This window comes from Leucoraja erinacea, chromosome 26 (genome assembly GCF_028641065.1).
Source record: "Leucoraja erinacea ecotype New England chromosome 26, Leri_hhj_1, whole genome shotgun sequence".
Lineage (NCBI taxonomy): Eukaryota > Metazoa > Chordata > Chondrichthyes > Rajiformes > Rajidae > Leucoraja > Leucoraja erinaceus.
This window is the reverse complement of record NC_073402.1, coordinates 8,155,567-8,168,210: the sequence shown is the minus strand read 5'-3', so window position 1 is coordinate 8,168,210 and position 12,644 is coordinate 8,155,567. Positions and strand designations below refer to the sequence as shown.

At 49.4% G+C, this 12,644-nt stretch overlaps 1 protein-coding gene across 1 annotated transcript in view; it reads left to right on the top strand.

Annotated features, from left to right (window-relative positions):
• The window catches only part of map7d1a (MAP7 domain containing 1a), a 178,416-nt gene that overhangs the window by 131,963 nt on the left and 33,809 nt on the right, over window positions 1–12,644 (top strand). The window contains 1 exon segment of the mRNA XM_055656091.1: window positions 9,622–9,732. Coding sequence (XP_055512066.1) covers window positions 9,622–9,732 — 111 coding nt within the window.

The following is a 12,644-nucleotide window of genomic DNA, read 5'->3' as shown; positions in this document are numbered from 1 at the left end:
TCTTGCCCAGTCTACATTATTAGATTCATTATTGTCACGTGTAATGGGGTACAATTCTGTTTTCCATACTATACAAGTGGACCAGATAAAACTACAGATGTATATATTGAAGTCACTGTACATAAATATAATTAAGTCACAACAGATAAATGTCATCGGCAAACTCAAGTATAATGGTTAGAGCAAAGGGAAAGATACAGAGTGCAGAATATAGTTCCCAGCATTGTAGCGCTCCAGTTCCAATGACAAAGTCCAATGTCTGCAAGAGGTGCAGAGGTGAATCGGACAGGACCCTAGCTATGGAAGGATCATTCAGAAGTCTGATAAGAGGGGACAAAAGTCTTCCTGAGTCTGGTGGTGTGTGGCTTTCAAGTTTCTATGTGCAGTATTGGAGAACATTGTTCTCTCTGATAACAATTATTATTAGATATTGACATAATCTGCCATTATTTTCTGGTATTTTCCAAAATCAAGGAGATGGGGTGAATCCGTAAGATTAGTGAGTGTTTGTTGAGGGGAGGCTGTTAGGCTGGAGTTTGCAGGATGTGCGATTACCTCAGCCAATAATACATGCGGACTCCTTCCTTACAATACAGTTGTTGTCTGAAGACAGAATTAGCTGGGAATTGAAGCTTGCCCCTGGTTTATCGCCTCGCTCTGTTTTATCCCAGCAGTTGGAACATTCCCATGTAACATCAACAGAAAGGGCAAGACTTCCCTTTCCTTTGTTCCAGACTGAATTCACATACATCGATAAAAGTTGCAAGAGGTGCCAGCCAATCTAAACTATCAACTTGCCAAATCCTCCCAGCAGCTTTCTCAAATCATCAGCAGAAAATGTATTCCTTATATTTGCTTTAATGGAGATGTAAAATTTACAACGGAGATGAGGCTCGAAGGGCCGAATGGCCTACTCCTGCACCTATTGTCTATTGAGATAGTCCTCTCTCTTTAACCTTTAGCAAGATTTTAAAGTTTGATTGTTAAAGATTGACTTTGTTTCAATCATAAGTTTAGTGGGAATGAAGGATGGCGCACAGCTCCCAAGTTCAATAAGCATTTAATACGTAACCTTTGGTGAAATATTGAAGAACTGTTACATTCGACACATTGTTAAAGAGTGCAGTGAGCCTCCTACATTATGGTGACCAGAACCGCCTGCCAACACCGACCAAGCACAGAGCTTGGTCCTGTTAGTCTCCCTCAGTAAACATAGACATAGAAACATAGAAATTAGGTGCAGGAGTAGGCCATTCGGCCCTTCGAACCTGCACCGCCATTCAATATGATCATGGCTGATCATCCAACTCAGTATCCCGTACCTGCCTTCTCTCCATACCCCCTGATCCCCTTAGCCACAAGGGCCACATCTAACTCCCTCTTAAATATAGCCACTGAACTGGCCTCAACTACCCTCTGTGGCAGAGAGTTCCCGAGATTCACCACTCTCTGTGTGTGAAAAAAGTTCTTCTCATCTCGGTTTTAAAGGATTTCCCCCTTATCCTTAAGCTGTGACCCCTTGTCCTGGACTTCCCTAACATCGGGAACAATCTTCCTGCATCTAGCCTGTCCAACCCCTTAAGAATTTTGTAAGTTTCTATAAGATCCCCTCTCAATCTCCTAAATTCTAGAGAGTATAAACCAAGTCTATCCAGTCTTTCTTCATAAGACAGTCCTGACATCCCAGGAATCAGTCTGGTGAACCGTCTCTGCACTCCCTCTATGGCAGTACCGACAGAGCCCAGGAGCCTGGAGTGTCCATCTGTGGAGGTGTCGTGTGAAACTTGTCCATCTGCATGTCCTGAAAACTTTGCAAAATTGATAACATTCCTGTAAATAGACAGGTCTAACAACGGGTCAGGCAGCATCTCTGGAGAAACGGAATAGGTGGCATTTCGGGTTGAGACCCTTCTACAGACTGGGAGCCAGGGGGGAGAGAAACTACCGATGTGAAAAGATTAAGAAAAAATCTGAGCCGGCACCGATGACCAAGGAAAGGCGGAGCCCACAATGGTCCATTGGTGGCTGTGGAAACGGGTGCTATCCACAACATTCTCCAGAGATGCTGCCTGAACCAGGAAGTTACTCCAGCATTTTGTGTCTATCTTCGGTGTAAACCAGCATCTGCAGTTCCTTCCTACACAAAATGCCCATAAAAGCTGCTGCAGTGTTTTGCTCACTAAACTGGGCACTAGGGAGCCACACGTGCAGCTTGGTGCTGCTGCGACATTGCCATTCACCCACGGCAAGTGAGTTGCGGCTTGGGGAGATGCAAGGAACTGCAGGCGCTGGATCTTGTGCAAAACAAGGTGCTGGAGGGGGGGTGGGGGGGGAAGGTGGGATCCAATGCACGACAGAGGCAGGAGAGAGTCTGAAAGTCAGCATGGAGGATGAAGAAAGAAAGTTCCGTGGACAGGATAGGCAGGGAGTGATGAAGAACTGTTGGATTGAATTATTTATTTTGCATTTATTTCATTCAAGAGGCCTGACGGGTGAGACGGGTGAACTCAAGGCGTGGATAGGTCCGTGTGACTGGGACGTTGTAGCTATTACAGAAATCTGGCTGAGAGGGACAGGACTGCACCTAATGTTCCAGGGTACAGGAGAGATAGAGGTGGGCATACCAGAGGAGAGGAATGGTTTATTGATGAAGGAGAATGTTGTGGCAGTAGTCCAAGATGACATTACTAATGGTCCATCCAGTGAGGCTATGTGGTTGGAGCTGAGGTATAAAAATGGGATGATCACCTTGTTTAAAAAAAAAAAATGTTTTTAATTAGACAAATGCTTTTATTCAAAAAATAAATATACAAATGAACACCATCAAAGACTGCCTATGTTGACAGTTTTATAAACAAACGATCATCAAATTAATATAACACCTACTTTATCAATAAAACACTCGACCTCCCGCGGCAACCAGCGTTCACGGAAGGTCTCCAAATTCCCCGTGGACACCGCGTGTTCCTTCTCCAGGGACAGGCGTGCACGGACATCGGCCTGGAAAAGGGGCAGGTCGTCACCTAGTTGGGAGTGTGCTTCATAATAGTCAACTTGAATTAGAAGAACAAATGTACCAGGCAGCTGCAAGACTAACAGGGTTGTCATACTAGGGGATTTTAACGTTCCCAATATAGACTGGAACGCCATAGTGTCAAGGGCTTAGATGGTGTGGAAATTGTCGAATCTGTTCAGGGATATTGCCACAGGCGATATGTAGCGGGCCTTACAAGGGAGATGGCAAACCTGGATCTACACTTCAGGATCGGGAAGGACAAGTGACTGAAGTGTCCGTGGGCGAGCCTTTTGGGACCAGCAACAGGTTCTTGATTCGTAAAGGCACCAAAGAGGGGAGAGGGCAGGAGAGTGGGGTTAAGTGGGAAAAATCAGCCATGATCGAATGGTGGAGCAGACTCGATGGGCCGAATGGCCTAGATGTGCCCCTATGATCTTATGATCGGGTGTGACGAGATGAATCACGTACCTCGCGTTTGCGGTCACGACTTGACCCTGGTGTGATCAACCACACCTTCTAGCCCAGGCCAAGCCACTCCTCTGAATGGTTTGTGTGTACACATGAATGCAAAAGGATTTTGTTTGTGACCTTGGATTGAGTGTGCTTTGTCATCATGTTTCAAGAGATGTATCATTAGAAAATGTTTATTTTCCTTCCCCCACTTTAATAAATGTGCCACTTAGTAAACCCCAGAATGTGCCTGCGTTAGTCAGTCAGTCCTTGGGGAGCTGGTGCCCTTTGTCTTAGCTCAAGGATACTGAGATACTGCTCACTAGGCCATGAATTAATGATGCCGGCTTTGCTGAGGTCCCTTTGCCCCATGTATCTGGAGAGCTCTGGTACACTGCGATGCAGTGCGGAATAACCCCTCACTTTAGTTTAGTTTATTATCATTGTGAGTTGTACCGAGACACAGCAAAGAGCTTTGTTGTGCGTGCGTGCCATCCCGTCAAACCACACCATGAGTACAATCGCACACAAATATATAAGTGGGCCAAACGTGCAGGGAAGAACTGCAGGTGCTGGTTTAAACTGAAGAGAGACATAAAATGATGGAGCAACTCAGCGGGACAGGCATCATCTAACCAGAGAAGGGATGGGTGACGTTTTACAGCACAGGAAACAGGCCATCTCGACCCTACAAGTCCATGCCGAACATTTTTTTCTCTCCCCTTAGTCCTGCCTGCCTGCACTCGTTGCCCATCATTTTCCATCTCCCTTCTCATAAATAAGTGGACTCCATTGTATTTTTAAATCATACCCCAGAACAGCCTCCACCAGTCACCACTGGGAGCTCATTCCACACCGCCACCACTCTCTGCGTAAAGAAGTTCCTCTGGAGAGAAGGGATGGGTGACGTTTCTTCAGTCTGAAAGAAGGGTCTGGACCCGAAACGTCACCCATTCCTTCTCTCCAGCGATGCTGCCTGTCCCACTGAGTTGCTCCATCATTTTGTGTCTATCTTCAGTTTAAATAAGTGGGCTGATTGTGGTCGATAATGGGAGATCCCAGGACAGCACGCCAATAGTCACCTCGCTCTGCGCCATCTTGCATCTTGGAGTTCTCCGAAATCCTCTGATTTTGGCCTCCGATTGTGTGCCCTTTTATCGATGTGACCAGTCCTCGGCTGGACGGGGGGTGTGGCGATTTTGTGGCTGGAGAGTGCCACCCCAGCCATGGCCCTGGCTCTCCGGCACTTGTGGCAAGTTTCCAGGGCCACTCTGGTGGTCATCTTGCTGCCATTATACTCAACCAGGTGGTCGACATCCCCATCGCTCAGTCACATCCGGACTTCCCCAATGGGTCCAGCAGTCACATCCTTCCAGCTGTGTCAATGGTGTCGACTACGGCAAGTGTGGGCTCTGCAACTTTCCCAATCACCCCCCCTCATTGACTCCGTTCAACAGGTAGTGCAGTTAGAACCCTTCAACGTACATTGGTGTGAGATACCTCAGAGATCCTAACTAGCCGCCATCGCAATGGACACAGGAAGCACACACGGACAGTGGGGCCCCCACCCACCCCACAGATGACGCCAACCCAGCCCAACCCACCCCCCCCTCCACCCCACCCAACCCAACACAAACCCAACCCCCCCCAACCCAACCCACCCCCCCTCCCCCCACCCCACCCCACCCCAACCCAACACACCCCCTACAGTCCATCTACCAAATGATGGGGATGTTCTCAGGCATCGTGTGGCTGGTGAAAGACTAATAGGTGCAAGGTCTTGGGAAGGTGCAGCTCTTGGCCAGCGTAAACTTGGATTGATTGAAGGGAGATAAAAAACGAAATAAGAATTGTATCCAATGTCAGGGTGTGCAAATGTCAAAGACTAGAGGGCGCAGCTTTAAGGTGAGACGGGGGCAGTTTAAAGAAGATGTGCGAGCCAAGTTTTTTTACGGGTGGTGAGTGCCTGCAACACACTGCCAGGGGTGGTGGTGGAGGTAGATATGATAGTGGCGTTTAAGAAGCTTTCTGGATATGCAGTGAATGGAGGGATACGGGTCACATGCAGGGAAGTTACATTAGTTTATCTGTGGCATCATGTTAGGCACAGACATTGTTCCCGTGGTGTACTGTTTAATGTTCTATGTTCCAATGTAGCCAGCCCGTGCTGGGAATAATGAAGTCTTGAGTTCCCTTTGATAGATGATTGAGGATAATAATGGCATTTCACCATCAGAAAAGGCCTAGAGACTAGATTGTGGAATCCTGAGCAAAGAAAAACCAAAGTGCCGGAGCAACTCCACGAGTCAGGCAATATCCGTGGAAGGAACGGAAGATTGGACAGACGATGGTTTGGGTCGAGACCCTTCTTCAGACCCTATCAGTGAATCTGCAGAAGGGTCCCGACCCGAAACGTTGCCCGCCCATTCATTCCACAGATGCTGCCTGACCTGCTGAGTTCCTCCGTCACTTTGTCCCACGTCCAGAATGGGCCCAATTCCTTTAGAAGGTGGGCCCAATTCCTTTAGAAGGTGGGCAACTAGAGGGAGGGGAGAGGGTAGATTTAAGTAAAAAAGTATAAGGATTGCACAAGTCAAACAAAATAATTAGATTCAGTGAATGGTAAGGATATGGATCTCCCCAATGAAAGGTATAAGGGAACATCACCACGTCTAGAAGTGCCGGATAGACACTTTGAGAACTGCAAATACAGGTCCACGACTAAGAGCTGGGAAGTGGGGTTAGTCTGAACTCCACTCAGCTAGTATGGTCACGATGGGCTGAATGGCTTGCACTGTAAATTTCTATGGGCCTTTGATATTGCTGGTGTATTTAGAATGTTGTAGAGAACGCTGACAGTGGAGAAGATGTTTAATGGCTTTTCAAAGTTGTAGCGATTGGAACAGAAACTAGGAACAAGAGAAGATTATTGTGGGGATGAGGCCATGGGGTCATGAGGAGAAGTCACAGGAGAGAGAAGACTGAGAGAGGCATTGACCCAGAATATTAACATGTGGAGTGTCTATGGAGCAACTGTAAGGTCTATTACAACTGTTATTGTGGTCGGAGGTAGAAGACTAATGGGCCTGTCCCACTTACGCAACTTTTTGTTGTGAGTAGTACTCTCCTCAGTCGCCTAAAGAGCCGTGGCGTCTTTCTTATCGCCGCTGGATTTTCAACAAGTTGAACATTTTCGGCGACCTGCAACGGCCTATGACGGGTGCCGGCAGTCGCTGAAATAGTCACGTAATGGCCCTGTCCCACTGTACGAATTCATTCAAGAGCTCTCCCGAGTTTAAAAAAAATCAAACTCGTGATAAGCACGTAGAATGAACGTAGCGGGTACGTCGGAGCTCGGGGACGTCTCTTGGTGGCTCGTAACCCTAACGGCAGGTACTCGGGAGACGCGGTAAGCTCGGGAAGACACGTGAAGATTTTTCAACATGTCCACGAGAGCCCCGAGTACCGATGAGCGGCCATTACCGTAAAATCTCCTAGTTCGAATCGGGGCAAACTCGGGAGAACTCTTTGAATGAACCCGTACAGCGGGACAGGGCTTTAAGTGGGACAGACCCATTACTGAGACCAGGGACAACAGGAACTATTAAAGTCACTGGAGCGAAGGAAATAGGCAACGTTTCGGGCCAAAACCCCCCATCAGTCTGAAGAAGGCTTTCGGGCCGAAACGTTGCCTATTTCCTTCGCTCCATAGATGCTGCTGCACCCGCTGAGTTTCTCCAGCTTTTTTGTGTACCTTCGATTTTCCAGCATCTGCAGTTCCTTCTTAAACACTATTAAAGTCACGCTGGAAGACTGGTCCAAGAAACACATTTGGTCGACATTATTTTGTATATAACTGGTTGCGAGTTCTGTTAAGGGTCAAATCTATGGGAGATTGAGATGATTGTAACTGGGGCACAGATGCTGGGTATTGGCCTGTGTGTTAGGTGCATGATATGCTGCGCTATTGCATGCCGCCGGTACAGACGTGTCAGTATCATGTTCTGTTTACCGTGTGCAACACATCAGCTCCGCCCTGTAAACGCCCCTCTCCTTCACAACTCTGCCAGGGGTCCAGGGGCTACATGTTATGGGTGGTTTAGTGGAGGGGTGGGTGGGGGGTGAGCATGGATGACTGGGGCATTGGTGAATGTTTTGGGGTGGGGATCAGACTGTGCTCGTGGGGTCCGCGGAGGGGGCCATCGTGGACCGGGTCTAGGGGACCAATCAGGCTGAAGGAGCACCAGCGACAGGGTGGGGTGAGGCAGCAAAACACAAGGTGCTGGAGGAACTCAACGGGTCGGGCAGCATCCGCGGAGGAAATGGGCAGGTGACGTTTCAGGTTCAGATGGGGAGAGCTTACAACCCGATGGTATGAACATGGAATTCTCCAATTTTAGGTACCCTCCCACTGAACCTCCTCCACCCCTTTCTCTTCCTCCCCCTTTCTTCCCCCCTCTTTTCCCCATCTTTCCTCTCTTCTACACTGAGTCTCACCTAGACTACCACCTATTTATCTCCCCCCCCCCCCCCCCCCCCCCCCCCTACCATCCTCCCTCTAGCTTCACAATCTACAAGTCTGCAATCCTGTGCTATTATCTCTGTGCCTTTGTTCCAACCATCTGCCTATCAGTGTCCCACCCCCCCCCCCCCCTCACACATGTCCATCTATCACCTACTATGCTGTGTGTGTCCTGCCTCACTCCTCCTTGCTTCCAACTACCCCCCCCCCCCCCCCCCCCCTACAACCAGTCTGAAGAAGGGTCCAGACCCAAAACATTGCTGAAGTAAGTAAGTTTATTGGCCAAGTATTCACATACAAGGAATTTGCCCTGGTGCTCCGCCCACAAGTAACAACATGACATACAGTGACAGTTACGAATGACTCAGAAAACGCTAAACATTAATAATAATAAAACATTAATGATAAAACACCATTGATCAAGCATGTGAACCAACAAAATACCAGATCAAAGGGAGGCTACAGATTTTTGGTTGTTGAGTAGAGCAACTACTCGTGGATAAAAACTGTTTTTTATGTCTGGTTGTGGCAGCTTTGACAGCCCGGAGTCGCCTTCCAAAGGGAAGTGATTCAAAGAGTTTGTGGCCAGGGTGAGAGGGGTCAGAGATGATCTTGCCCGCTCGCTTCCTTCCTAACTATGCTCTCCAGAGATGCTGCCTGACCGAGGGGTGTTGATTGATGTTGGACTGGGGTGGGGGTGAGGGGCGGGCTGTAATGACAAACACCCAGACTAAGGTGCCAGACCCTTGCCAAGGCAGCCTCCCCGCTCCCCACATTTGCATTTCCCGGCAATGGTGTCCACACATGCATCATGCAACATTGCATGCAATGTCAGTATCTGTCTTGTTCCCATGCACGATTCAGTGAAGTAGAACAGTACAGCACAGGAACAGGCCCTTCGGCCCACAATGTCCGTGCTGAACACAATACCATGTTAAACTAATCTCCTCTGCCTGCAGATGATATTTCTGACAACTTTATTGAAGATACATTGAACAGCAAATTGCCTTCAGCTTTTCAAAGTCCAATTCTTCTTTGAAAGGCAGGCAGTGTCATTGTCTTTGGTGGGTGGAAGGAAGGCCAGAGATGATCAGGGGTGAACTTGGGATTGATCGGTTGTGGAGGCCATCAATGGATATTTTTAAGGCAGGGATAGACAGATTCTTGATTGGCTTGAGTGTCGGGGGTTATGAGGCGGGAGAATGGGGCCAAGAGGGAAAGATAGATCAGATAAAATGAATGGCAGAGTAGACATGATGGGCCGAATGGCCTAATTCTCCTACTATCACATGAGCTACTGGCTGTGTCCCAGTTTGGGTGGGGTTGGGGAGGTGGGGTGGGGTTTACCTGGGGGTTGGAGTGTGCACTGGTCATTGTGTTCATGTTCTTTGCAATGAGAAGGGGTGGAGGGTGTGGGGGCTTTGACAGCTTTGGCTCAGCCTGTGATATCCTAGAGTGAAATGGCACCAGATTCTCCCAACCCCATGCTCCACGAAGACCCCCCCCCCCCCCCCCACCCCCCGGCCCTGTCCCTCCGCCAAGCAGCTGGCGTGCTCCCGGAGTGGGTCAGTGGCGGAGGCCTCAGCGGTATTTACCTCTCTTCTTTTCTGTCTGTCTCTCCGTTCTCTTTCAGGGCCAGGGGGCTGTTCCTTGTCGGCTGCCAACCTGCCCAAACATGTGGATTCCATGCTAAACAAACGACTCTCCAAATCCTCAGCCACGCTCTGGAACTCCCCCAACAGAAGTACGCAACCTTTCATTGTCCCGTTTTCCCAACCCCCCCCTGTCCTCCCCTCCCCACCTTTACATTCTATACACCCCCCCCACCCCCCCCTCGGCACTTCCAGGGCTGTTAACTTTCCCACCCCAATGTTTGGAATTGCGTGAGGAAAAAAAGAATCTATTTTTGCCGGCCGAGGCGATTTAAAGTGGCGGGGCCTCCTCATTGTGGGTGCCTGACAGCACCGAGCCTGCAGAAAATTCCCTGGTGACAGCCCCTTTAAGAAGGGACTCAGCCGGGCGAGCGTACAAGAAAGGCATGCTGCATCCTGCTCCACAGCCCACTGTGATTACTGTCCCTTACGTGGCAGCCTGATGAAAATTAACAGCCCTGTGTCTCCCTCTGCTTGTCCGCTATTTAGTGTGCAGGGCCGAAAACACTGGTGGGCTCCCGCATCCCGCTGACATGTAGTGGCTTCACCAGGCAGTAGCAACTCCTGCTGCGGGAGGGGAGGGAGGGAGGGGGGGGGGGGGGGTGGGGGGTGTGGTTTGGGGGGAATAGCTTGGGAGGTGAGTGGTACAAAATCGACCCAGTTGCATGAGCTTATTGCCACGCACGCAGAGGGAGCTGGCACTGCTGAGTTGGTTGTGGGCTGGCACCGGGGGCAATGTGGTGGTGGTGGTGGTGGTGGTGGTGGTGGTGGGGTCGCTGGGGGTTGTGGTTGGTGGCGGTGGGGGTTTGGTGGTGGTGGGGGTTGGTGGTGGTGGGGGTTGGTGGTGCCACATGGGTCTCCCATGTCTCCACGTGGGAGCTGGGGGACGTGTGAGGAGGGTGTGGCCAGGATCGCTGGAGCGTGACTCTTGAGACCTCCCCACGTGGGCACACCAGGAACTGCAGGAGCTGGTTTTCAGAAAAAGACACAAAGTGCTGGAGTAACTCAGTGGGACCGGCAACATCTCCGGAGAAGATAGACACAAAATGCTGGAGCAAATCGGTGGGTCCGACATTCTTCAGAAGAGGGGTTCTGACCTGAAACGTCACCTATTTCTTTTCTCCAGACCCGCTGAATTACTCCAGCATTTTGTGTCTACCTTCAGTATAAACCAGCATCTGCAGTTCCTTCCTACTCAACGTCTCTGGAGAACATGGATCGCAACATTTCTCTTCCAACCTGACCCTAAACGTCACCTATCCATGTTCTCCAGTAGCCCCGCTGAGTTACTCCAGCGCTTTGTGTCTTTTCTTCTCCTCAAATGGGGGCTCGCTTCCCTCAAGCAAAGAAACAGAGCAGAAGTCTTCAGAAAATTCCACTTGGCTCTTGGTTGACTTGCTGGTGTCAACAGCGCTGGCGTTACACGGACCGGTACTCTGTGGGCGGAGGTGCTCAAACGTGACGTCCCTAGGGTCACGGTGGACACGGGTGGACTTCGCTGTGCGGTCAGTGTGAATGTGTGACCATCCTCGCCAACACCGTCCCTGACAGCATCCGGCAGGGACTAAGCAGGACAAAGGGTTTCCTTCCATGTCAAATGGAAATGTGAGTAGTGTACAGCCTAGCAAAGTGTGGAGTCATGCATCTTGGTCGTAAGAACAAGGGTGTAGACTATTTTCCAAATGAGGAGAGACATCAGAGGTCAAAGGAATTTGGGGGCGCTGGTGCAGGATTCCCAACAAGTTAATTTGCTAGTCAAATCGGTAGTAAGAAAGGCAAACACTTATTTTGAGAGGACTAGAATACCATAGCAGGGTGGTAATGCTGAGGCTTTATAAGGGGCTGGTCAAACCGAGTTTGGAATATTGTGAGCAATTTGGGGCCCCATATCTGAGGAAGGATGTGCTGGCGCTGGAGATGGCCCAGGGGATGTTTACACGAACGATCCCAGGAATGAGTGGCAAAGATTCTTGATCAGTATGGGCGTCAAGGGGTTATGGGGAGAAGGTGGGAGAATTGGATTCAGAGGGGAATGTAGATCCAGTCATCATTAAATGGTGGAGTAGACTCGATGGGCTAAATGGGCTAAATGGGCTAAATTCCACTGCTATCACTTATGATGAGAAGTATAGAGGTAATTCACCCCCGCCTGTAGTGGGGACACTGGATACAGCACTGACTGTGAGAGCAGGAATCTGAGGGACAACTTTTTCACACAGAGGGTAGTGGATTTATAGAGCAAATTGAGGGAGTAGGTAGTTGAGGCAGAACTACAACAACATGTAATAGACATTTGGACAGGCACATGGATCAGAATGGTTTAGAGGGATATGGGCCAAATGCAGGCAGGTAGGACAGGTGTAGATGGGGCACCTTTGTCAGCATGGGCAAGCTGGGCTGAAGGGCCTGTTTCTGTGCTCTAATGCTCGATGACTTAAAGACCCGGCAACATCACATCTGTAACACTCAAGCCTTGTCTCGAGGCTGGCTGGACTCGAGGCAAAACTGTTCCAGTACAGTTAGAACACTGGCACCTGTCCACCAGTGAGGGCAGCCACATTGGCACGGCTGGTAGTGCTGTTGCCTCACAGCGCCAGAGACCCAGGTTCGATCCTGACCTTTGTGGTGTTTGCATGTTCTCCCTGTGACCACGTGGGTTTTCTCCGCCAATGCCAGATCACCACCTAAGACGTGATTGTATCTCAGACCTGCTTAGATCATATGGTTCTGACCCATACACAGTGCCCTCCATATTGTTTGGGACAAAGACCCATCATTTATTTATTTGCCTCTGTACTCCACAATTTGAGATTTGTAATAGAAAAAAAATCGCATGTGGTTAAAGTGCACATTGTCAGATAGAGGTGTTTTTTATTCATTTTGGTTTCACCATGTAGGAATTGCAGCAGTGTTTATACATAGACCCCCCATTTCAGGGCACCATAATGTTTGGGACACAGCAATGCCATGTAAATGAAAGTAGTCCTGTTTAGTATTTTGTTGC